Source organism: Pogona vitticeps, chromosome 3 (assembly GCF_051106095.1).
Source record: "Pogona vitticeps strain Pit_001003342236 chromosome 3, PviZW2.1, whole genome shotgun sequence".
NCBI classification, from domain to species: domain Eukaryota; kingdom Metazoa; phylum Chordata; class Lepidosauria; order Squamata; family Agamidae; genus Pogona; species Pogona vitticeps.
Window position 1 is genome coordinate 157,786,225 of NC_135785.1, and position 27,575 is coordinate 157,813,799.

The 27,575-nt window shown below is 38.5% G+C and overlaps 1 protein-coding gene across 2 annotated transcripts in view; it reads right to left on the reverse strand.

Annotated features, from left to right (window-relative positions):
* Nucleotides 1–11,340: 11,340 nt before the first annotated feature.
* The window catches only part of NDFIP2 (Nedd4 family interacting protein 2), a 50,185-nt gene continuing 33,950 nt past the window's right edge, over nt 11,341–27,575 (reverse strand). For both annotated transcript variants that reach the window (XM_072994680.2, XM_020796468.3), the window contains 5 exons: nt 26,707–26,794; nt 23,004–23,128; nt 20,285–20,351; nt 16,473–16,578; nt 11,341–13,682 (listed from right to left, as the gene is read on the reverse strand). In XM_072994680.2, coding sequence (XP_072850781.2) covers nt 16,475–16,578; nt 20,285–20,351; nt 23,004–23,128; nt 26,707–26,794 — 384 coding nt within the window. In that variant the 3' untranslated portion in view covers nt 11,341–13,682; nt 16,473–16,474. The remainder of the gene's footprint in view (nt 13,683–16,472; nt 16,579–20,284; nt 20,352–23,003; nt 23,129–26,706; nt 26,795–27,575) is intronic.

Below are 27,575 nucleotides of genomic sequence, written 5' to 3' on the forward strand. Positions count from 1 at the left end.
CTTGTTACTCCCTACTATAATTTCACGAGGACTGAGTATATACCACACAGTCAGAGCTTTGAAAGTCGTGGCAGTGGGGGAGTGTTCCCATTACACATAATAAGGATTTTAAAAAGTAATTCATTATTGAAGGGAAAAAAAGGTGCTCAGTTAATAGCTCAATACATTTTAATTATTTCTCATTGCTTTTTCTAGCTTGTCTGTTACATAGAATTGACAAGAAAGTACAAAATTATGCTGTTTTGTTCAAGAGTTTGCAGAGTGGATTTTCAGTAGTGATGGTGATATTTTGTTTCATAAATTGTGTGAAGTTAAGGCATTGACCCAAGTGTTATAGCATTCATCATTGTTATACTGTGAAACATTAAGAGTTGTTTAACAAGATTTACCTTCGTTGAGAACAGACATCTCCTTTTCAAAAATGCTTCTTCTTGAATGGCAGTTTCATGAAATACCCAGTCAGAATTTTGTAAGGATCTCTGTACAATGATGGTTACTTCAAATATTTCTTTAAAAATTAAGTAGTGCTAGCTTTGAACATTCCTTGGAGAAGTACACCAGTCACCCAATTCCAAATGAATCAGCACCAAAAGAAAATTATATCTCTGCCTGCTAAGAAGATATGTCAGGAAATATAAGATCTGCTGTTGTCAACAATAAAATGTAGTCTTATTTTATTTAGTTATTTATTTATTTTCCAACGTTTACCCCACCCATCTGGATTCAATGAATCTACTGTGAGTGGCTTACAAACAAAATTTAAAACAAATAATATCAAACAACATAGAAAGGTCCAAGATGGTAAGACATAAGAAATTAAGAAATGGAAGCGGGGAGGGCTTGCCTAAAGAACCAAGTCTTCAATAGATGAAACAAGTAATATAAACAGAAGATATGTGGCTACTGTTATTATTGACACTCTGAAAAGTGACAAGCCTGGTGAAGTATTTCTTCTAAAATGTGAAACAATTCCACTATTGCTATGCTCTTCAATGATTTTATAAAACTACTATTGCCAGATGGTGTGAAAATGGGAAATGTCCTCCTCTTTGTAACAGACACCACTCCATAGATGACTAAGGCAGCCAAGGGATTTAAACTCCTTTATCCAAAAATGATCCATATCATATGCTTTGCATATGGTTTACAGCCTGGTTTACACAGAGTGGCTGAAGAAATTTGAAGCAACTATCCTGATGTACATGAGATGATTTCATATGGGGGGAAAGTGTTCATTAAAGCTCCTTTTCAAGTACAGTACATACGTTCAAAGAAATTGCTCCTATTTTGGCTCTCTCTTCCCAACTTGTCATGATGTGTTGGGGGACTTGGCTGGATGTGGCTGTATATTATTCCACAAGTTATGATTCCTTGCAGTGGATATTTAAAGAATTTGACTGTTGTGAATTTTCTCCATCAAGACTGTGCAATATTGCTTTTCTGAAAACTTGGCATATATAAAATCTAACTTCAGAGGATTATCAAGAGCAATCACCCACCATGAAACTGTAGAAATGGAAATTAGTGATGCACTGAAAATTGTGGAAAAATACTGAAAGACAACAGAAGGAATTTTAGGTTTGATAACCTCAAGATGCATGTGATCACCCAATGCAATTCAGCTGTTGACAAAAACTGATCCAGGTATGACTATTTTACTCTCAAAATGTTCATTTGATTCCTTCTATACTAGCACTTCTACACTATAAAAACAGATTTTTATAAAATGGGTGATAATTGCAGAAAAATTGTGAAGTTTTATTTAAACAGTTTTAGCCATTTGTTTCTGTTCATGGGGTTCTGTTCATGGTCAGAAGGCTGATCATCAAAGAATTGATGCTTTTGAATTGTGGTGTTGGAAGAGACTCTTGGGAGTCCCTTGGACTTCAAGGAGATAAACCTATCCATTCTGAAGGAAATGAATCCTGCTCACTGGAAGGACAGATCCTGAAGCTGAGGCTCCAATACTTTGGCCATCTCATGAGAAGAGAAGACTCCCTGGAAAAGACCTTGATGTTAGGAAAGTGTGAAGGCAAGAGGAGAAGGGGACAACAGAGGACAAGATGGTTGGACAGTGTCACCGAAGCTACCAACATGAATTTGACCAAACTCCAGGAGGCAGTGGAAGGCTGGAGGGCCTGGTGTGATCTGGTCCATGGTGTCACAAAGAGTCAGAGACAAATTAATGACTAAACAACAGTTTTAAGGTCATTAATGTTTGAACATTTCTGACATTTTTAGGTCACAGAAATTTTCACCTTAATTATAAGGAATCTCTCATCACTACCACCTCATGTCTTGGGAAGGTGCTTATCTCTCATTTTCATGAGTTTCAGCCTTTTCTCCCTCCCTTTGAGTCTGTTCAGCTGTGCACCTTCCTCTTCCATCTCTAGTACCATTCCTTCAACCCCAATGTATAGAGTATAAAGTAGCAAGCATGAAGTACAACACAAGCCAGCTAGCACTTCCCTGCAGTCTGCAATGCATCACCATTTACTGCAACATAACAAATAAAATGTAAAAACCTATTCATGCTACAGTGGTGCCTCGCAATACGATATTAATTCATTCCGCAAAAAACGTCGTCTTGTGAAAACATCATCTTTCAAAATGCAGTTCCCCACAGAAATGCATTGAAATCTGATTAATGCATTCCAATGGCAAAAAATCGTTTTGCGGGGGGAAAGTCTTGCGAAACGTGTTTTCCCATAGAAATGCATTGAGATCTAATTAATGCATTCCTATGGGCAAAAAAAGTCAGAACAAAGTCAAATAAAAAACTTTATAAATATCATAGAAAAACATTCATCTTGCAAAAAAGTGTCCCTTAAAAAATCGTATTGCGAGTTGTGGACCCAAGTGTCAAAAACATCGTCTTGCAAAAAAGCATCTCTTTAAAAAATCATCTTGCGAAGCATAGATCCAAACACTGTCTTGCGAAAATCGTCCATAGGAAAAAACATCTTGTGAAGCGCAACAGCGATTGCAAAAACTAATCGTGGATTAATCGTCCCATGAGGCAATCGTCTTGCGAGGCACCACTGTATATCACAAATACAATGAGTTTATCCTTATTACAGTGAATACTGTATAATGTAGCATCATTATATTCATTTTTTTAAAAAAACTAATTATTTAATTGAAAAATGGTAATCATTTCTAACAAGTTATGATGACAGTGTTTTTGAAGGGGATTAAAAACTCATTCCACAATCCCAACCACTCTGTCATAGTACCTATTTCTTTAAAATCCAAAAATGAGACCACCAAATACTTTAAAGCACATGTTCATCATTAATGGCCAGAATCTTACCTCCAGTCAGTGCAAATTGTAAGGAAATTACAAGGTTTGTAATAGAAGAAATTGACATCTTAAACTGAATGTGTAAAGGAAGTTGTTAATCAGCCATATCGTACAGCTGTGTATAAAGCTGAGTCATGTTGACTAGGCAGAAGGCTGAAATAATTATTATGACATCACCTAAGATGAAGTAATGTTACCTGATTGGTCATTTGTACTATATATTGTACACAGGGACATACATGTAGTGTGGAGAGTTGGAGAATTGCTAGAGGACATGCTGCTGGAGTATTTTGTGAAGACTGTACATATATAATACAAGCGTTGAAAGAAGAAGCTTGTAGCATTCTCTATTTATTTGATCTATGGTCTATGTTATATAATATAATGGTTTATGAATATTAATGTTGCAGAGAGGCGGAGCCAAGACAGATACTATAAGAGGCGGAGCCTGAGTCAATATTTCAGTCAGAGTGTGAGTTTAAGACAGAGTGTGAGATGAAGTGAGTTTAAGTCAGACTGAGTGTGCAAGAGAATGTGTAGTTTGGGGAATTTAGATGTGATTAACTACTGAAGATATTCATGAATCTATGTAATCAATAAACCAAAGTTTTATTTAAAAGAACTTGAAGTGTGGACCTGAGTCTTTCAGAAGTAAATGGTGATTTAGGGATCACCTGGTGGCAGCAAATGAAAAGAGTGAGGTTTGTTTGCCTTGGTGTGCTCTGGGACTTGAAGGTCAAGCAAGGGGCACGAGGGTGGACGCCACAAAGCTGTTGTCTCATATTTTTCTTCTCTGTGAAGACCTTGGAGGCTGGTGGTAACCCTGCTTTGCTCAGCAAACCCCAAGAAATACTTGACATAAATCCATTGACATAAAACCTAATGTCCAGTTGTGACTACCCGTAGTTGATGTTTGCATTTCCTGTCACATGCCACACAGCTTGGTGCATGGCAAGAAATGCAAACACCAACTTCTCACCAGCCACAATTTACTAATATTTATCCCAATGGCATAATAATTTGATTGGATTCTGGCCATTGTGTCACTTGACTTACCCAGGCAAACTCTGATAATCTTCCAAGGAAGTTGAGTTTACCATAATGTGGATTAAGGGTTCTCCCAGAAAGCCGAAGTTCCATCCCCGTTAGCCACAGAGAACAGAACAGAGATCAGAGCTTACCAGAATTCTTGTCCAAACCACGCTGCAAAAAGGCACCTATTTTAAATCTGCTTTTCCTCGGGGGGTTGTGTCAACCCTGTTAGAAATCTACTGTTCTGCTTGTGATTCACGTGTAAAGTTTTTTCTTTTACTTTATTTTTCAGTATATTTTATAGCTAATTGAAAGCTTTCCACCAAGAACCTCTTTCCTGCTAAAAGCACCTGAGCACTAAACTCTTCCCATGGAACAAAAAGCAGCATGGCATTAGGAGGATCATAGCCACCTCCCACAAAAAGTACAAAAAAAAACAAACTAACCAGATGAGTAGAAGACTGGTCCTATCTAAGCCCTGCGACACCTGGGTGGCAGAAAAAAAGTACAGGAACCAACAGTGCAAAACCCAGTACCTTTTACAGAGCTGTTTGCTGTTTGGGAAAATCCTCAATATATTTTTGATTTTTTATATATTAGATCTATATTGGAAAGGAAGCCAAAGGAAAAACTGAGTTACATGTCACCATTCATTGGGTGCACATAGAGTGCTCTCAACCACATGACATGGACTGGTACAAATGGAGCAATAGGTGGATAGAAATTTGTATTTCCCCCTAGCGACTCTCTATTGCTACATTCATGTCCTCTTTGAGCACAAGTAAATATGATTTACTCACATCATCAATCTTTCCTTGAGAAAAGTTATCTGTGCCTTTGTGCCAACTGACAAGTCACTCCCTGACCAAGAAAACTAATATAGTCTGGGCCACAATTGGCCGTTCTGCAGCTTTCCAAAAAAGATTACAAATGTAGCCTCTAATCAGCATTCAGCGAGTGAAATCCTGTTGCTTAATATTGCAAACTGCACTAGAGTAGGCCCACTGAATGCTAAAAATTGAGGATTTGGTGAGTCCTTCATAGGTTCCAATGATTCAAGTGCCACTGTAGTTGTAACTTACTTTGAAAGTCACAACTAGAGTAGGCCCATTTGAATCATGGGAAACTGCGGAGTTGACTCACCAAGTCCTCACTGATTCAAAGGGCCTACCCTAATGCCTGGCTTACTATGTTATGCATTTCAGCCATTATTTTAAAGTTCAGAATTCAACTTTATGAACTTTTATCTTCACCCTGCATGGCTGACACATTTCAGTTTCCAAACCCTTGGGAGGGACTGACCTCTTTTTGCCCTGTGCCAACATGGTTACCTGCCCCCAATCCTTTGAAATACACTGGCTGTACCTTGAAACAACTGCATTTGCACTCCTAACCCTAATGTTTATAGAAAGATGTTAAATTCAGGTTAGGCAACTACCAAAAAAAAAGTGAAATTCTGAGTATTCCACATTGATTCAATGTTTCTTTTCTTCTACCTCTTTTTTTCTCTTGCCTGATGACAGCTATAGGAGAAAAGCTGTGGACAGCTGTTGTCAGCAGTGGATTTCTCTTCTGTAGTAGAACAAACTTTCTGCCATTTCTGCCGTGGTAACATTCCATCCACAGGCGAAATAGAGGAAGATGAGGTTATAAACGGAAAGGCTTTAGACGTTCTATAGCCACTCTCGTTTGCTGTTGCCAATCAGGAAACCTCTTTTACAAATAGGTCACTCATTAAATACTTATATAGCCAAATTCAGGAAGACCACTTCTCCAGAACAACAGAAGAGAGGGAAGTGCTTTATTGAGCCTTCTGGGTGGGCAGAACGGTCAAGCAGAAACCAAAGTTTAATAAACTCATTACGCATCAGGTCCTGATCTAGATACTGAGTAAGCAACTGGTTACTATTTATCCTGAATAAATATCGGTAGAAACAAGGGTTTCCATGTTGTTGTTTTTAAATGTTCTGTATTCAAGCTAAAAGAGAAAAGCGGATGTCAGATTTTATGTTATTCACTGCTATTTTTAATAATTTTAAAATGACTTGTTAAATAACATAATGGCAGAAAATAACTCCAATCAAGTTTTCAGCTTTGTTCCAAATCTATGAGCAGATGATTTTGCAGTAAATTAATGTCTAGGCCCGTATTCACTAACCTAGTGTCCTCAAGATATGTTAGACAATTCCCATCATCCCCAGCCTGCATGGTTAACAGCCAGCACGTCTGGAAGGTATGAGTTGGGATGGCATATTCTAGGAAGGGAAAGAGCCCATTATCTGTTATGGTGGAGTGGGCAACTGTGTGTCTCTAAACATTTTGTACTGCAGCTCCCATAATCCTTCAGCACTAGCTATGGTGGCTAGGACTAACAAAATCTGGAGGGAACAGTTGCCCATCTGAAGTTACATGAACAAGGCCTTGTACAATTTGGAAAGCATAACGCTTAAAGCAAGGCCATTCTGCAAGAACACATCTGGTCTTGTCTGGTTTTGGAAGTTATGCTTGGTCGAGCTTGGTTAACATTTGGATGGGAGGCTACCAAGAAGTACCAAAGATCTTCAGGTGGAACTAAGAGTCCAGCATGAAACCCCAGAAAGCCATTGTCGATCACAATTGGTAATACTCAAAAGATCAGACCCTTTTCCCTGCCTTAATCCCCACCTTGTTTTGCTTGCCTGTTCCTTTTTTCATAGTTTTGAGTCAGTCTCTCTCTCTCATACACACACATATCCACCCACCCACACACCCTCATACATCTAAACAAGCTTGATGAAGCCGTCAGTCTTTCGCACCTTCCTTCCCTCATTACCTGGAGCCTTTCCCTCCTCCTGCTTAATTGCAGTCATCTCCAGTGGAAGCAGTCATTCACAAGCCCCAGATTGACTGACTGCCCTGGGCTATTCTACAGCTGTAACCAATCAAGAAGGCTTATCTCCGATCTCTGAAAGAACGGATTTACAAGTGTCCTGCCGCAACCAAGGAAGTAACAGGGAGAGGTGGCTTACAATTTGGCTGCAGGGGGTGGGGGTAGTGCTCTGCTCATTACCCCCAGGATTTTCACTTTTACCCCATTTGGGGTAATTTACTCCTCTTCCCCAACCACTGATCTAGTACAATCATTCATTCCTCCTCTTTCACATTAAAGTCCCAACAAGCACACTCTTTCCTTTTATCTTTCCTCAGCTCTAGCTTTTTCTCTTTTTTGTTCCATTGCCATTGCCATTTCTCTCTCTCTTTTAATTGCAGTTCCTGACCTCTTAGTTTGAATGCTTGTTCCAATTTCCATTTTTCAAACTCCTGGGAGATTAAAACATTTTCTCTCCCTGAGGCATCCTCATGAGTCTCATGCTCCTGTTCTACAAACAGAGGTACTCCATCCTCTTCCTGAGGTAGTGTGCCTCTTCAGGATCCATTACCTCCATCACTATCTTTTTGCTTCTTTTAGGAGGCATACGTATGTGTATTTATTTGGATAAGCTGGTTTATTTTGCAGAGAGATAATCAAGCCTCAGTTTCTTTCTGAGTTACTGTTACTATGTAGTTCCTCCCTTGGCAGCGTAGGATGGCTACACTTTTTTTTCTGGCACCTCACTAGCCATGCTGTTCCTTGGTCTGAGACAATCTTTTTGCCTCCAGACACCCTACAACTTCTGATCTTTTTCAAGCCTCTGCTTGTTCCTATTGTTTTGACCCTGGCTTCCACTTTTTCTTCACAAGCACTCTCTTAACTCTTGGAGCCTTGGATTCTGAGTTAGCCCACTGGGTCTATTCAAATCCTGAGGTAATCTCAACAGAATTTTTCCTCCAGAGTATTTTCCTATCTTAGTTCCCCCCCCCCCAAAGATCTGCATTCAGGAGCCTCACTACTAAGCTTTCCCACAAAAGCTCTAGCAAGTCACCCACTCCTTCACAATAGACCTCTCGCTAGGTACCTTTGACTCAGAAAAATTCCCTTTTTACTTTGGCTTTACTGGTCTCTATTCAGATCCCACCACTGGTCACCTCTTGTGACTTTCACCGTTCCTTTTTCTCCACCTAAAGGGCTCACACTGGTGACGTTCCTTCTTTCGCTGCCACCAGTGGATTTCTTTATCCACGCTGTAAAGGACTTTAGTCTGACTGGCTGCCAATAACAGAACTGGTTTATTAAAAGGTATTAGGGTAATTCAGGATCACAGATGTTCTTTATTCATTTCAGAATCAAAATCATTGAAATATCATATATTCTGCCACACATTCAATCACTTCCTGTTTTATTCATTCACTTTAACCAGCTTATCTTTATTACAGTTCTTTCTGACTATCTCTCTCTCTCTGCAAACCTCTCTCTCTCTTCTCATTCACTCTCTGACTTAACTGACTCTCTGCCTCCGCCTCTCCTGTCCTCTCAGAGGCTTATGCAAATGAGCTCCAGCTATGAGTGACATGTGTGATGTGGTGCATCCGTCACAGTAGTTAATACCCTGGATGATAAACAAAATTCAAAAAGATCTTAATAGGCTTAGGCATTATGCTCAAGGCAACAGAATGAAATTGCATCTGTTGTGCAGCACTGGACTTCATTTCTGTGCACGCCAGCTGCTAGACATCCTTTTGGCTTTACTCTAGTTGTATCATTAGTGACAGAGATTTTATATTTGTCCATTGCTCTTCCACAGTAGCTGATTGAGTGCTTTCCAAGCTGGAGGTTTCATCCTCCAGCACTGTCTCTTGTTTCATTTTGGACTGTCTCATCATAATGGTTTCATGGTATGGAAAGTTCAACAGTGGTTTATCACTGCCACCTTCAGCACAGTACTTAGCCTGAGTGTCACCACTGTTGTCTCCTCCACCAGTATCCTCTTCAGCTATTCTTACTGCCAGTAGCTGCCTTGAAGAGGGTGGATGTATCTTAGTCCGGTGCCTCAACTATGATTATTCAACGTTGGATGACCCTGCTAGAAGTCCAAGCTTGTAAGGGAATTTGACCTCCTGGTGGTATTGTCCTCAATTTTACTGACACACTCAAACCCCTTCACCACTCCTTATGTTTGAATGTTTAAATGACACACAAGAGAACTAGTATAGGGGAAACGGAACACTGAAAATCCAGGCCATGTGATTCTACATCATTCTTGAGCTATCCAATGCCTCTGTTACACCACCCTAGGTGCCTCCAATTAAGTACCGCTTCTTAAAAGAAAATATATAAATACTTCCAATAAGTTAGTCTTACACCCATGCACAAATCTCATGAAAATAGATTAATGTACATCTTAACTGATAGCAGAATCAAAAGTTTATACTAGGATTAGTTTAATGTAGAAATAAAAGAACATAACTTCCCCCCTTCCCCCAGCTACTAGTAGCAAGGGCCAAAAACATTAATTCTTCATAAGCTATCTTGGCCTTGTTTATTATCCTCAAATAATTCTTTATAGGTACAGTATTTACTTATACCTTTGGAATTGATCTTGAATATGATTCAAATGAACTTGAGAAATAAAAAATCAACATAATGTCTGGCCATCTTTAAAATCCAACAATATATTTGTTGCAACAAAATATTTGTGAACAGATGGTTTAAAATCTGCCATTGCTATCTCAAATAAAGGAGGGTCTGAGGGTCAAAGACCTGAAAGAAGCTAAGGTATTAGGAAGTCCACAGGTCTATGAAACACAACCTTTTGTTAGGGGCTTATGTCTCATCTATTGATAATTTCCAGTTGTATTACATGCCTGTTTTATAGTTAAGCCAGTTTAGTTTAAAAATATAAATGTTAAAATCTGTACTTTAAAACAACCATGAACCTCTGTTAAAGTCTAACCTGTCAAAACAACAACAACAACAACAACTTGGAAATAGATCATATGCATTATGGGAAATTATCAGTAATTATGGTTCAGTGAATCGAACAGTTCAGGATATTTACTTTCCATTTCACTAAGATAATTTACTCAACCACTTCTTATCTGAGAAGTTCTGACCCCTTTGTCTTCGTGCAAGCAATCTTGATTAGTGTCTGTTCCATGTATATAAAGATCACAAAAATAAAATCCATTCATTTTATAATTATATGTTGATGTGCCCTCACCAGCACATGCCTTTTCATACAGGTATTTATGCCTATAAATAGAATAAACATTTTACTTAATTGCACACATATGAGGGAAATCAATCAATGACAAAGAGAACGACAATTGTGATTTTAAATGCTACTCATCTTCTTTGTTGACTTTTATATCCTTAACCGAAAACCATTTAAGCTTAGGCTAAGATTAGGTGATGAATCTGAAATAGCATGAGAATATTTTGTCTTGCATGCTTTGTAGCACAGAGGCAGAAAAGCTTTATCCTATATAAGAACTTACTTTTACAGAAAAATGTGCTTCACATTTTAGAAGTACAAAGCACAGACACACACAAACATGTTGCAGACTTTACCTGCTCTGAAATGACAGCAAATGTTCAGCCAGTTCCACTGTAAACTCCTCCTAAATATGGATAGTATTCCTTCTACTACTCTGTTGTTTCCAGGCAGGAACCATAATTTCTTCGCTGTTTTACTAGGTGCATGTCTATAGAGTTTTGTGATCTCAAAATGAATTATCTCCATACTTAACAAGCAATTCTACCTACCCACACTCAAATCTGAATGTTTTTCCTCATGGAGCTAACAACAGCTTAGGTATTTGTGTGAATTAAGTCAGGAGACTGGCATGGAGGAAAAGGGTTGGGAGACTCTTGCCCCTCACCCCAAGTTTAATTGACCTGAAACACAGTTGACCTGTTCACAGGCCCCCCACACCTCCAGTTTGAGTTGTGAACACCAGCAAGCTGTTGTCTATGAAAGGAGAGACACCTCATATTTGGGGTGAGGTACCACCACCCTCATTTAGACCACAGGCCACTGCTGCTGGCAGATCAATACAGTTGTAAGGGAACATCATTCAGATGGCGAATTATTCTACTAAAAAGATGTAGCAAACTTCTCTAATATACAGTACAAAAACTGGGAGTCTTTATTCCAAAACAAAACAAAATTTATTCAATTCTCTCTCTTGAAAACAAATAATGCACAGAGAGAGAGAGAGAGAGAGAGAGAAGACAGACAGAGAGAGAGAGACAGAGAGAGAAGCATAGAAAAATACTGATGAATTCAAAAGGAAACACATTGGAACTCATGAGATTTTGTTTTTATGAAAAGCAGGAATGGACATTTTGCTCTCAAACATTTAGGCTTTTGTTTAGTAATCCTGAAATAAAAGAATATAAATCATTGATCTTTAGGCATACACTAGATACAAAATTGAATACAGCACTAAAATGAGACAACATATAGTTCCTCTACATGTTAATATTAAAATTGCTAGAGTTCAAAGTAAGAAATAAAGGAATAAATGTGCATTTCCCACTCCCAAGAGGCAGAGTGATCACTGATTGGCAGCAAACTGAGATGAGAATTGTTGCAGATATTTAAGAGATCTTCTCTCCTTCCATGCCAGACGGTGAAGTCCCAGAGATGTCTAGATGTGATTATTCACACTGGCTCCCCATGAGATGGATTTATCCATCCAAAGGGGCATCCTTACAATTATGTGAGTAATGTCAACAGTGCATTGCCTATACTTTCACTGAGAAAAATGAAAATGCATCAATAAGAACTTATCTAAATTCAGCTTCATTCCCATTTTAAAAGCATAGTAAATAACTTCTTAAAAGATATTCGGGCTACTCCTCAAATAATAAATGATTATGTAAATATATTTACATAACATAATGACAATGAAAATTGGTGCTCCAAGCTGAAAATCTAAGTTGTCCATCCACTGCTTCTGTGCAGTTTCCATTCCTTTTGGGTTGGAAATGAGCAGGGCTTCCTTAAAAAGTCACCTAGCAGAAGGAAGGCTGTGCAGCTGGAGTGCTTGAAGAATATATACTCCTGATCTCCAGTTACACTTCAATAATTGTAGGGTGTGGGGGACAGAGCAGGAGTGGGGCAGAGGTCCGTCTATCTAGAAAAAGTGCAGGATAAGGCCAACAAATCTTGATGCTGGCCTTCTAATGAGATGATGAGCATGAGAATGAAATGGATGTCAATCTTCCACCCATGTTCAGAGTCACAAAGGTACTGTAGAAGACATTTCTGTTTGGATGCCCAATGTAATTCTTTTAGCTCTTTACAGATTTGTGCCTAATACTTTTTGTGCAGTGAAGCTCAAGGGTCAAACTTTGGAGCCTCACAACCAATATGCAGAGCAAATTGGCAAAAGAAAAAAAAAGAAAGAGAAAAAGGAGAACCACCATGGTTTCTGTTTTCCCTATGATTTTGTGAAGACCGGCAATGTTCATACTTCTCTTTTCACAAGTATACAAGCTGATCTGAGTGCTTTGGGAGTGGCATGGTATTGCTTCGATGTGCACAAACCCTGCGTTGTTTTGCTATGTAAGCCACAGCAATTGCACTCCTTTCTGAGTTGAGGACTGAGGCCACTGCAGCCTCCCCCAATGATCCTAAGGCTCCCATTTGTCTCCTCTTTTCCTGTATTACCAGAGCAACATGAGATGTTGCTGCTGGGAAACAGCAACCAGAATCTTCTCATACCACCAGAATCAAACTATATATTAGGATAGTTACACTACAGTACATTTTCCTACTGTATATGCTTACTGCAAGCATCTGCTCATACTAGACTTCAAAAAGGCAGCAGTTTGAACTGCTGCTCTTATATTGCCTGTGTTTATATAGGGAAAAAGCAAACTCACACCAATGGGACCATTCATTACAAGAGAGGTGCACTGGGACAACCTTGGTCAGCCTTCAATCAAATGCTTTTTAACATGCATTTATAGAGCTACAACCTATGTGATAAAATGTTCTATGTGCATAACTAGAAGAATGTAATTTACATACTAACTGAGTTCAAGTTGTTTTACTATGAGTCATTCAGCAGAAGCCGTCTGTACCCAACAAACAAAAGACCGGGCAGAAGATAGTATATAATACTGTGAGAACAAACTACACTTAAAATCTTCCAGATTCAAACACAGATTAGTCAGGTCTGGCTGTATGCAACTGCGTAGCAGATTATACGCATGGACTTTATTCTTTTTAAAGTTCTTGTTAATTAGCACATATGTATATGTGCAAGACAAAAGGCAATGCTGAATATAAATATCGATCAGAATGAACAGAAATGGCACTTAAGCATAAACCACCCTGTCATTCACTAAGTGGCAAAAAGATCCTGCTTCAAATTTGTCTTCGGTATTTAGTAGTCGTCTTTCCCTATTCACTTGGAAGGTTACAGATTGGCTGGAAGTTCACATTGGTATGAGAAAGGAATGTCTGGTCGATGCAGTCTGGGAATAAAGAAAGATTATATTTTAGTAAAATAAAAATATATTTACTAAGTTAATTGGATCATCAAGAAGCATCTAACAGTGTGACATTCTCGTATATAAGTGAATACAGTCCCTTAAAGCTACTCTACCAATTTCCAGTCATGAAGGATATTTCACAAGGACCGATTCCATAATATGCTAGTTAGTTTCTGGGCTAAATTTAAGATACTTGACAATCTGGATGTGGATATGGGTTTCATGTATGATACTGAAGTGAATACCTGCTTTCCCAAGTGTTAAAAGCAGAAAATGAAGTGTTTTTGTAAGTGTCACCATCAACATCAGAAGCATCAGGGGTCACTACTCATATTTCTGTAGTGGACACATTTGTAGAACTTCCTTCTGTCAGAAATACACAACATCCACTTTTAAAAGGCCATTAAAACACTTGTGTTTTAACAGGCCTTTGGTTTAAAAACACAGGGGAGACATTGTGTAAATGCTACTGCTTCTTTTTCAGTGTTTGGAATGATAATTGTGTTGAGGTACTGATACTAAGAAAGATACTGATATTTTAAGGTTTTGTGATCTTTTCATACTGCAGTATTATTTCCATCTGTGCTGTGTCAGCCTAGTCAAAGGTGAGTTTTAATTTCTATAGTAATGTTATAAAAGGTTTGTTTATGTTTATGTTTATTAAGATTAAGTTGTACTAAGTAGACTGGACTGTGGTCTTCTTAGCTGCACCCTATAATTATATCTAGCAACTCATACAGGAACTTTCTGGTGGATCGCTCAGTGGTTTACGTAGCTGGCTGAGGAACAAGAAGGTGGGAGCTCAATTCTCAGTAGTTCCTCCAGTGTGTCCTTGGGCAAGCTACACAGTCCCAGGGCACCCCCAAAAACCAAGGAATGGTAAACCACTTTTGAGTATTCTCCACCTGGAAAACCTTGAAAAGGGTCGCCATAAGTCAGAATTGATTTCATGGATTATTATGATTATTATTAAACCAGACACAGTCAATCAAAATTATAAAAAACATTGACAAAGTATTAATTATCTGTTAAATATTGGTACAGTATTATTATTATTATTATTATTATTATTATTATTATTATTATTATTATTATTATTATTATTATTATTATTATTATTATTATTATTATTATTATTATTATTATTATTATTATTATAATTATTATTATTATTATTATTATTATTATTATTATTATTTCATTAAGTCTGAAGATAGTCTTAATCTTCACCCTGTCCCACCCTATTTTTGGGGCCTTATTTCTCTTCCTACTATAATCTCTTCCAAATCTATAGTCCTCTGCAACCAAAATTCTCCCTGCCTTGTTCTTGCCCTTGTGGCTCTGACACATGAAACTTGAATGTTTGAGCATTTGTTATCTCAGTGGTTTTCTTTAAATCCCTCAACAAAATCTACCTTTTCCACATAACCTTTGGTTTACCCTCTCAGTCCTCATTGCAACTTGGCTTGAAATACATACAGCAGTATTTGCACTAATTCTGCAATCTCTGCCCCCCACTCCCCATTTTACTCTTTAAGTTCCTTAGGCGTCTGGATCCTCTATCATACTCATGTAATTTTGTAAGACGCCACATACTTTGATGGCACAGTATAAACACCAGCAACCTGACCACTATGTAGGGGAGAAGAAAAAAAGACAGTTGAGAGCAGTCAATACTCTTGATATTAATTTGACAGTTGGTGAACCAGAGTGGTTGAACAAGTGCAAAAACTGAGACTATTGTGGGCCCAATCCAATTTCAACTGCATGCACTTGTTGCTCTTGTGTATTCGTATTCTGCTCTCAACTGAAAGCCACAAATGTGAAATAGGGGAGGTAGTTATACTGGCATAACTTGCATTAGTCCAGTAATCCTTCCAATGGCCCTGTATGTCAGTTTCTCTGAAAACTAAGAGTACATAAATACTGCTGCTTTTATTATGGCTGACATTCAGCAGGAAAATTATGTAGCAATTAAGGCCATTATCCCTGTTTGACAAGGGATTTGGATTTCATTTTAAGTGCTTATGGCTGAAGGAAGCATACTGGTTAAGCTTGGCAGAGAGTAAAAAGGTGTTTGGGAGTTTAATTTATTCTTTCTATGAAAGGGTGACAGATATTTTATAGAGGACTGCAACATCCACCGAAGTTTCAGGAAGAGAGTTAATCCCTGCTTTTGCGCACCACCTACAAAATGCACAGATACCAACTCATTTTCCACAAGAGCCTATGTAACAGAAAAACAGATTCATGTGTAGATAGTCATAACCACTGATTTCTAAGCTTATCAATGGATGCATCCACTCCACAAGACCATCATGAGACTTATCAAATGTAAATTAAGAGAAAATAGCAATATTAAATTACTGATTTATCCTAGCTAATGGTACTTTTTAAAAAGGAAGTACTGTGTAGCGCTACAGGAACATCTAACTGGTATGGGTATGCATATTAATGTTTTTAAAAACATATTTGACCCCACTATTACAAAAACAGGCTTTTGAAAAGGCTATGAGTTTTCAGAAAGCCCCCGAGTTGCTCTCAAGCTACAATTTTCATCCCTCACACTTCAGGCTAAAACATTTGGAGACAGAGGCTGCACAACCCAGCTTTTGGAAATAAGTACCTTCAACCTACAAAACATTTCCAACTGCATTTCTCTTTCATCCTGGTGTTTAAAAGCCAAGATGTCAAATTCAATTTGTTCCTGATTAGTACTTTCTTTTAGATACATCTCAAATGCTTGTCTATAAATACTATTATATTGCTTACCTCTAGTATAAGAAGAAAAATCTTGTTCTATGAGCAGCTGCCATACTTTCAGACATGTTTCTGACTTTAAGGTAGTTAACGAAACCTCGGAAAAACAGGAGAAGGCCTAAAACCAGATATATAATAGGAAATGTATTTAAAGATGCACAATCCATTTCTATAGCAACAGAGTAATATGGAGATGGGTATTATTTAAAAAGTAAATTATTGTGGTAAAACAATAATTTGTAATTCCACAAACATGTGTACAGAAGAACTGGCATACAGTCATAGCTACATCAATGTATCTTAGAAAATGTAAAAAATATTTCCTAAATGAAAAGTCAGAGAGGGCAAGACAATAGCTTCAGATGCATGAAAATTTAAATGAGCATTTAATTTTCCTGTGTAACACAAAACATTTCAGTCAGTCTTAAAACACTCTACCAACAAGATTTTTCTGATAAATGCCAAATTCCAGATACACTGATTTTCTTCCTTGGGGTTCTTGTTTCATAGTGAATAACACTGACTCAGGCACATGAAGTTTTCATGAAGGATGGGGTGGGGGGGAACAGAGTTTTAGAGTAAAATTACATTCCACACCTCTCTACAAGCAAAACACTTTCCAAGGACACGGAAAGCATGTGCTTTGCCATTTTAAAGGATATAAATCTTTTATACTGATTTGTGTGTTGTTCCCAGACTGCAGAAATGGAAAACCACTTTTCAATTATCAAAAAATCTCCAACGTTTGACTGGATAATAGAGCCAAATCAGCGTAGTGGTTCTGGGTGTATATCATGGTAAAACTTTTACTTGTTAGAATTTTAAACTATACTCAGCCAACAGCACACATTTCCTATGGCAATAAATAGCCATGAGTTCAGGTTATCATTGATTTTGTAATAACAGCCACCAGACAACCAGAGAGGGGAATTTTAGAAAGTGGGAAATGGTTCCCTCTTCTCTTTTAGAACACCACTGTATTCCTAATGACCTCTTGAACCACTGGTTCTTAACTTTTGTTACTCAGATGTTTTTTGGACCGCAACTCCCAGAAGCCTTCACCATCAGCTCTGCTGGCTGGGGTTTCTGGGAGTTGCAGTTCAAAAACACCTGAGTAACAAAGGTTAAGAACCATTGTCTTGAACTACTACATCTCTTACTATATGCAGGATAGCAAAGATATGGGCCCATGAAACGTTAGTGGGCTCTTGGCAAATTTATGTCTATGCTATTCCCTCTGCCTTATGCATAATCATCACAAATGTTTTCTTTTTTCCAGTCAGAAATGTACTTGTACATTCCACCAAGGAAAGCGTGAAAGAGTGAGACTCAAAAAGCGTAAGTAAAATTTTTTTATATCTGTTGAATCACAATTTTGCTCTAACTTTGGGAACTGTCCTCTGAACAAGAAAACTAGCACATTAACAAATCATTTCTTTTCGGCTGAGCAGCCTGGCTGCTCCTCCATTTTTAAATTTTTCAAAAAGAAAAAAAAGAAGAAGAAGAAGAAGAAATAGTATTATATGGCAATATTGTGACAGGCCAAAACCTAGACTTTCCAGTAACAACTATACCTGGGCTGTGTACTGCACTAAACAATCAGTTATTTTAAAAGAGAGGTATATAAATGGTTTCTTTATGCGTAACATAAAAATCTACAAGTGAAGAAGAGAAGGGAAGGAAGTTTTATTATTCAACCATGGAAAACCCTTGGCTTCTGCACTCAAAACACTCCTAAGGAAATGAGACATTCTTATACCTACAATACACTGACATTCCCAAGAAGTCAGAATATACCGAAGAAGTCATTCAATCCAAATGTTTCAATCTGCCCAGATGAATGTTAATAGCTATACACTGTAGTGGCGCACGACTATGTAAACTATTCTCATAAGCCCTATTGAGGTATTGTTCAACACAACAGTTTTGACATGCTTGGAGGGGAATGCCAAGCACCACTGTCACATTCATCATGGATACAATGCTGAGCCTGGGAGAAGACAATGGTCCTCTTTGTCTGTAGGCTCTACACAAGAGGAAGTATCCAGATTTTCCAGGGTTCTTGCCTGTAATGTAAAAACCCTGCACCTAGGAAGAAGGCACAGCTAGAACTCTAGAGGAGATCTTTAATCCTTGCTGCCTACCTCCATGACTCTTCCTATGCATCTCATTCCACCAGGGTAGTGAGGAAAAGAAATGGGTAAATGGGGTTTGAGGTGTGAGATGGGCTTCCCAGGCCCTCCTCCCCACCCCCAATATGGGGGGGGGGCAGGGAGAAGAAGAGAGAAGTCCCAGAGCTTATCCCAACGACTTCTTTCCACTGTAAAGCAAATGGGAGGGAAGCCAGGGAGGGAAGGAAGAAGAAAAAGCAAGGGAGCAGCTCTGAATGCCACTTGTTCCTTGCTTCTGTCTCCTAGGCATTTTGCTTTGCAGCGGACCAATCAGCCAAACTTACTGAATCATTTAGTAGCCTTACAACTGTCAGTGTCTGAAGGTAGAACTCCTTCCTGGTTTTGCACTACATGTGCTGCTGGATACATGAGCACTGAGTTTCCTCGGTGTTTTTGAGAGGATACTGGCAATTTTTCTAGGCATTGCTAATGTTTATATTTGTTTTTATATTTTATTATTTCATCAAGTTTAGGCATTTTTATTTTGGAGAAGTAGTATAGAATGTTTAAAACAAACACTGATGATCTGTAAGTACGTTTGGTATAGCAACAGATTTAGATGCACTTGGCCGGTTAAGACCAGATCACCAGCTAACCCTGGCGGTGTGAGCCAAGCTATGGACACACCATGAGTACTTAAATACACTCAGAAGCCTTCCTCTCCCCCACACTCCAAGCCTGAAGCTTGGCAGACAGCTTTTCAAAAGAAAGCCGAGGGAACAGAAGCACTGTGTTCAGAAGGCATAAAGCCCTTCCCTTGCCTGAGTGAATAATGATTAATGCATGTGCAATTCTAAGGCAAAAAAGATGCCTGCATGAATGGAATGCAAAGTGACGGACACTCCAGCATTCAAAATCATTCATACAATCTAAGGTTGTTGTTGGTTTGTGGCTTTTTTCTTTCTTTTCTCTTCGCTTTTTTTGCATAGTATTTGTGCAAATTTTACTTATGAAAACTAGAGATCTTAAATAGAAAAGTTACAATTTTACAAGTATTTTTATACATTGATGTCATCGTATCTAATGGGATGAGCACCGCACCCTAGAGTTGGACACGACTGGACTAAATGTCAAGGGGAACCTTTACCTTTACTTAATGGTGTGTTTAGACACAAATGAAAACAGTTCAAATATAGTAGGGATTTAATTATAAAAACATTTAACTAGCCTATCCTTAATATAATCCATAACACAGATCTTCAGTTTTCTTAACTATAATTCAGAGGTAAAATATGGAATATCAATCAAAGTCAGAAGGGATTAAAAATACATATAAACTAAATATATTCAAATACAATGCTGAAAATATATATGCAACAAAACTAATATATCGATTTAAAAGTCAACTATTATTCAAACTTTTGTACCTTGGGGATTGGTTTTATAAAGTCTACTAATGCCACATATCTTAACAATATGAACTAATATTTTTGAAAAATTCTCAGAGACAGCAATATGAGGAGTCTGTCTTATAGTTTGACAGTTCTCTCACATGTAAAATCAATGAACAAACTTGTGCCCAATTCTGCATACATAAACTATGTCATATATGTGCACATTCACATGTCTGCAAAACATTTCTAACACTAAGTCTGGATTATCCTTTTTTTATATAACATTCAAGTTACATCAAATTCAAAATTTAAGACTTACCGAGTACAAGAAATATCCACCAAAGCCAGTATTGCCCATTGAAATAACCAGTAAAGTAATCTGAGAACTGGGAGAAAAACAAATATGTAAGGTATATCTTAAGTAGTGCTTGTGACATGATGACAAAACAAAAGTATTATTTTGCATCTTGCATCTTGTTTTCCACAATTCATACATTTGGGGAGACAAGTACTGTGAAGCAACAGAACAGTAGAGGAAGGTCTGAAGTATTGTTCTTTGTGTGTGCTGCATAAGCTCAACCAACCTGTGAAAAAATATATTAAACATTGCCTATTAGCATCTAACATTCACCATTATAAAAGGGGTCAGTTGGTGTTTTCTTCCCCATTCCAGCGTCTACCATCCCAAACACATTACAGCAGCCCGCTGCTTTTGATATTAACACCAAAAGTCACATTAGTTTAATCTTATCAGATGGGGATGTTTAGCTGACCCCATAAAAGGAGAGCTTTTGACCTCCTGTACACCCCCTACTGATAATCACTGCCAAGAATACCGGTCCCATAAAAAGCCTTGATTCATTAAACTCCTTTCAGTTTCAAACGAGATGCTCCTGCATTCAGTTCCCAGCAGTGAGCTGAGTGCAGCTAAATGAACCTTGAAGGGCTGATTCAATCGTTTCTGTTAGGGAGCATGGTAGACAGTTTTGTCCTCTCTGTGATGTGGGAATCTGAACAGGCAGCTGGAGGGTAGGGCGTGATGGTTTTGGAGACAGGTATCTGGACTTGAGCAGACTCCAGACGACATGCTTCATTGATAAAAGAGTTGAATCAAATGTCTCCAGGAATTCACCAGAGTTACAACCACATACTCCCAGCAGCACAAAGTCTTCACGGCAACTTTTGAACCAAGAAAGAATTTAACAAAGTAAAAACAGCTTCCTCGTTTGCTCCTCTGTTGCCACCACAGGTTGGCTCACCGGTCAGTCTCTTATCAGTTCTTTCCCATCACCAAATAATTGGTTAGCTGACGTAAAGTTGCATATGAAATGAAATTTTGGAACAACTTGGGTTAAACACTCATTTTTTAAAGAACTAGGCAGAAGGAAGGAGGGGACACTTTCTCACACTGCTTAACAATTTAAAATAATTCACAGGCATATTCATTATGCCAGTATTTGTTTCTATGCTTTTCATTTAGCTCTCCAGGTGTTCTGTAGGTCAACCCTTCAAATTATTGAACACCATTCAAATTATTGAATGTTAGCTTGGCTGTCTGGGGCTTCTGGAAGTCCAAGTCTGGAGGGCTGATGGTTGAAAATCACTGGGTTTATAGCATTTGTTTTTGTTTTTGCTTTAAATCTAGTGGAAGAACCACTGATATATCTATCCAGCAGACACAAACAGCTTCACAACACCTTGTCTTAAAATGGGACATGTCAGGACAACATAATGCTGAGTGGCCTCCCTCATCAGTATGACACATTCATTTTAGTGAGATGTAGTCATAATACCACTATGGTTTCTGAGTCCTCTGAAAACCTATTGCCATTGACTGCAACCAAGAAGTACTTTCTTTCTTTTTGCAGTCCCATCTGTTTCTACAGTCCCACCCATTTAAGTTAACCAATTCAGCCTGTTCAGAATAAGGACATGACGTGACTACATGGGCAAAAACTCAAGTCTGCAATGAATTATAGTACGTGAATGAAGATTCAGTCTCCATGCTTTGGACAACAACAAAGAGTTAGAGAAGTGGTTCTCATCCTTGGGTAACCCAGATGTTTTTGGACTACAACTCATAAGAGAAGCCCTGCTGGATCTGGCCAAGGGCCCGTCTAGTCCAGCTTCCTGTATCTCACAGTGGCCCCACCAGATTGCCTCTGGGGGCTCACGAGACAACTAGATACCTGTCTCCTGATACCCCTCCCCTTGATCTGGCATTTTGAGGTACCTTCCTTTTAAGAATGGAAATTATACATCCCTATCATGGCTTGTAACCTGTGATGGACTTTTCCTCCAGGAATCTGTCCAATCCCCTTTTAAAGGCATCTAGACCAGACGGCACCACTACATCCTCTGGCAAGGAGTTCTTTGCCACATAAACTCCCAGAAACCCCAGCCAGCACAGCTAGTAGTCCAGAAATTGCAGTCCAAGAACATCTGGATTACCTGAGGATGGGAACCACTGAGTTAATATTTGCTTGTCTGTTTGTTTATTGTTCCATTGGCGCACAGCACTATTCTGTGTGAGGTACATAAGAAAACAATGAAATAATACAATCAGAGATCATAAAACCAAATAATAGCAATAAGCCAGTGTTAGGCTCTGATGGCACAGTGTTTCACAGCAGCAGTATAGGGGGCGAGCAAGTTCAAAAGGGGTCAGAGGAAGCACCAACAGATTGGGAAAAAGAAAACAACAATAGCACAGACATAACATGCCTTGTGCTACTGGCCAATTTGCGTCAAAGTGTCAAGGTCCAGCTAATTAATGGCCCTCTGTCACTGCAAGGTCCTGCTTCTGCCATTGCCCCACTTCATCTTTGTTTTAGCTCTGTGTTGCGAGCGTCTGGTCTAATCCTTTCTACCAGCAGGAACAAACATACTTTTGCATGCACAGGACCACCACACTCAAGCAGCTGTTAGGACACAAACATTTGGGAAGGACCAAAGGGGAAATAAAAATTAATGCTTTCATGAATACACATTTAAAATTTAAAGCATCTGTGCAGATAAAAACAGTAAAGAACACTCACTCGAACAATAAGTATCCATTTGATCAGGGACAGCCCAAATCCACAGATGGCACCGTATCTTCCTGCTATGGTGTTAGTTATACAGAATGATAAGCAAAAACCAATCCAGTTGAAAATGAATGCCACTGAAATGAAAGAAGCACCGATTAAACTCATTCTAATTTAGATAAATTCTTTTCACTTTTATAAATTCTGACTTTATCAGTGAACTTGGACTTTTGACTTAGTGGAAAATGTTTAAAGGTTTTCCAAATATTACATTTTGAACCAGCAAAAACTAAAAGTGACTGTTTAGGATGAACATAATTGATATGATGGAGTAGCTGTGAGTGCCTGGAGGACATTTCTGAACTGAAGGAAAACAATCAAAGATCTAAAGCCTATCAGTCCATCACTCTTGACAAACATACAGAATGGACAAGACCATCATTTAGTCAATTTTGGATACTCTCAGATTTTAAAAAAAATTGTTATGGACATGGCAACTTCCACATTTCTACTACTATGAAACAAAAATACTCCTAGATGAAATAAAGCACTAAGATAAATGCTGAGTATTTTAATACTGAAAGGGCAGAATTCTGGTCAAATTACTGCATGTGTTAAGGACAATCGTGGAACTAAGTGCAGTGTTTTAGGTCTTCAGGGCCAGACTACTTAACAATACAGCAGCTGTTTACAAATGCATATGAGGTAATTTAAACAGGACACTGCCTTAAAGGTGAACAATTCAATCTCCTAATGTCCACATTTACCATGACCTAATTCACACAATGGGGTTTATCACTTCTAATGGAGCTGCGTGTATCTTATGAACTGGTTGTATCTAAACTATCCTCAAAGTTATACAAAACATTTTGAGAACAAAACAAATCACATCCACAGTAATTTCAACAGCACATTATCAATTTTTTCGGTAGCATGTGTATACCCAGAAAACCATGAAGTCAGGTAGTGCTGTCTGAATTTTAATTATCAGTGCCTCAGCATACACACAGGGCAAAATCCTGTTGATGCAGTTCCACCAGCGTAAACTGGATCAAGAACTTGAAATAATTATTTTAAATTAATTTAAAGCTTCCTATCCCACCATAGTGGGAAGTTACCCCAATCAGGATTTCCCCAAGCAACTTCTGTACCACAAAACACCTTTTACTAGGATTAGTTGTATGCTGGCTAAAATATACACTGATCCATAGTGATTCATGTTCTGCAGCCATCCAGAGAGGTTACTGCTATAAAGTACAACATTCAACTTTTGTCTCTGAAAACTGTTTGGAAATTTTAATTCAAAGTAAAACTGCTATGTGCTTAACTAGGGCTGAGTGAATAGAAAATTTTATGCCAGTTTTGAAACAGCTTTTCTAGTTCACTATACAATTCACAGTAGCAGAATGGATATTTAAAACCTTTGACGTCTTAGGACCCAGGTATCCCAAGGGTTACCTTCTCTATGTGTCAGTCCATTAAAATCTTGCTTTGGCTCTTCTCTGTGTCCCTACCAGAACTTACAAGAAGCAAGTTCTCTGATGGTAACTTTTTACCTCCATAAAAGTACTCCACTTTTCTGGAATCTGATCCAGTTAATTTTAGAAATATTAATCAGCATAATTCATGTAATTTACTCTCTTCTTACTGCTCCCTTTTCTACAATTTGTAATCTACTCAGCAGAGCATATCCTACAGGCTATGCATAACAGCCTACTAGTAGCTCAGTAAATCTGGTTTTGCTGCCTGCTTAAGGCTTGGATAAATAATTACAAAGCACCTGCCAATGCAGTATATACCGTATTTTTCGCACCATAAGACGCACTTTTTCCCCACAAAACGGGGGGGGTGGAAAGTCTGTACATCTTATGGAGCGAAGAAAACAGATTATATTTTCCTGTTTTCTTCTCCTAAAAAATTGGTGCGTCTTATGGAAAGGTGCGTCTTATGGAGCAAAAAATACGGTAGCTGATATGCAGGGCTTAAAAAAAAATCTAGAATGTCTCACCAACCAGTCAAAAATTTCACCAGTCAGCATGACTGGACTATAGCCTTGCAATTTATGTTTAAACTTAAATTTGAATTTAAACTAGGCACTTTCTACATAACAATGCGTACAAACCCAAAATAAATACACCCTCAGACTTGGGTTGCTTTAATACCTGCGTGCCTGTGGGGGTCATGAAGCTTGTATTTTGAATGCCTTTCTTTTGAATGTCTCCAGCAAACTGAAAAGCAAAAACTGAAAGCAAAAGCCCCCAGCCTGTTAAGGAGCCACATCACTCGGTTGAAATTGGGAGCAGGGCATCTCCATATTCTCCAGCATGGGACTACTCTACATTCTCCTTCAGAGCTATATATCTATGTGTCGCTCAAACTCTCTTCTCACAAGAAGAGGGCTGTTTTTCCTTTTGCAATGGGAAGGGGGAGAGGAGGACTGCAGGATCAGAGAGAGAGAGAGAGACTGAGGGTAAGGAGGAAGGGAGCTATTGCTTGTCAAGCAGCGTTTTTTCACTCGTCACAGACTGTTGATATGCCATGTTCTGTTTTCCATGTCACACATTGTGGTGGCCCAGTTTTCATAAAACTGAAAGGAAGCCAGTCCCATTATTTTGTTTTAGTCTCCTGAGTGTTTTTTTGTTTTGTTTTGTTTTGTTTTACAAGAAATATCCAATAAAGCAAGGACTGTTTATTCAGGTTAGGCTTAAGCCAGGTTTCTGCTTAAGGTTTTTGTCTTGGCTACTGCTCTTTTTACAATGTGATTTTAACTGGTTTATATGATTTAATTATATTTGGTTGTAGTTGAATTTACTACTGTATGTTGCTCCGGGTACTATTTTTGACAGAAAGACAGGTTATGTATTAAATCGGTAAATAAATGGAATCTACATCTATGTATAATATATCTACAGTATTAAATGTAAATAATAATCAAACCTCTTTAAATCAATGGAAACATTTATTTCAAGCATTTTAAAAACCAGCACAGATGGTTGGAAGATGCCATCAGTATCTTACACATTTCAATGCTCCGTGCCATACAATGCAATGCAGAAGTTTGACACAAGATGGCAGTCACACATCACACAAGAATCGTAACCAGCCCTAAAGCAGGGAATGCCTTCCAAGTACAGAAACAAATGAAATCTGAATACGGAGTTCTGATTTAATGCTAGTAGTGACCTTTTTTCAGGTCAAATAAGTGCTCCAAAGTACACCTCCTAGTTCTCACCATCACTGACTACAACGCTGGAGAACAGATACCCTAGATCAGTAGTTCCCCAACTTTGGGTCCACAGATGTTCTTGAACTAAAACTCCCAAAAGTCATCACGATTAAGCTGTGCTGGTCAGGATTTCTGGGACCTGTACTCCAAGAACATCTGGAGATCCAAGGTTGGGAACCACTGTCCAGGGATTTCTGAATAATGTGTAAGCAGCTCTGAGAAGAAAGCAAAATTACAAATAGAAGTAAATAGTGTTACTTCTTGTGTGGCTGGGAAGAAAATGAAATTACTGTAGTTACATCCACCATCCTTCCGTGTTTACCTTAAATATGAGTGGGGAATATGAGGCTCTCCAGAGACTGCTTGACTGCAATCCTGATGATCCCTAGGCCTGGGCTAATGAAAGTTACAGTCCAACAACATCTCTCGCCTTTGTCTTAAACCGACAAAACTGACAAGCACTGCAGATATATGAAAAAGGTTACTTACTGAAAAAAGCCAACATGAAGATACCATCATTGCCAACACGGAGCTGGTCTGCATCACTGAAGTCATCCCTTGGTGGATATTCTTCTTCCTTTAAGGTTATGATAATTTTACATTAAAGTGGTATATATTTAGGTCTACCTGAAATGTAAGAATGTAAAAACTACAAATGTATGCAGGAGCACACAAGTAAAATGTTACTACAGACACACGCCAGTTGCTAAAACAAAAACTGTAAATGGCCTTTTTGTGAACTCATTTGATTGAAGAGAAGCTACTGACCAGATAGAACTTGTGTTCGTTGCTTAGGTTCTGCATATTTTTGAAGGAAGCTCCAGTGCTCCTAAACTTCATCATTTGGAGGCGGGGGTCCATCTTTTTCACTAGAGCCACAAACTGCCTCCAAGGCACCCAATCCCTTTCACAAACTCAGGCAGTTGTGCAGTTACAGCCAACCAAGAAAGGGATGGCTTAGTTTCACTTATGAATTTCGCTTAGGAGAGCTGCCTTTGAAGAGCATCTGGAAACATCAGAACAAGGTTCCTAGTCTGCCAGGAGGGCCTGAGCACATCGCGTTTAACTAGCTCCCAGTCAAATCCCTGACTTTGACCTTTTAAGCCCTCAGCTATTGGGAACCAAGGTATCTGAGGGATTGCTTGTCTTTTTTAAAATCCCCGTCCTATGTGAACCAAGTGGCCACTGAGGAAAAGACTTTTCAAGTCATGGAAACCCAGCCTTGAAATACCCTCTCTGGAGGAGCTTCCCTGATGTCCATATGTTTTTCAGAGTAGGTTACCAAATGAACACATGTTTACTTCCCAGGCATTTTAATAATGTCTTCCTTTATACTTATATTTTAAATGATATTTCCA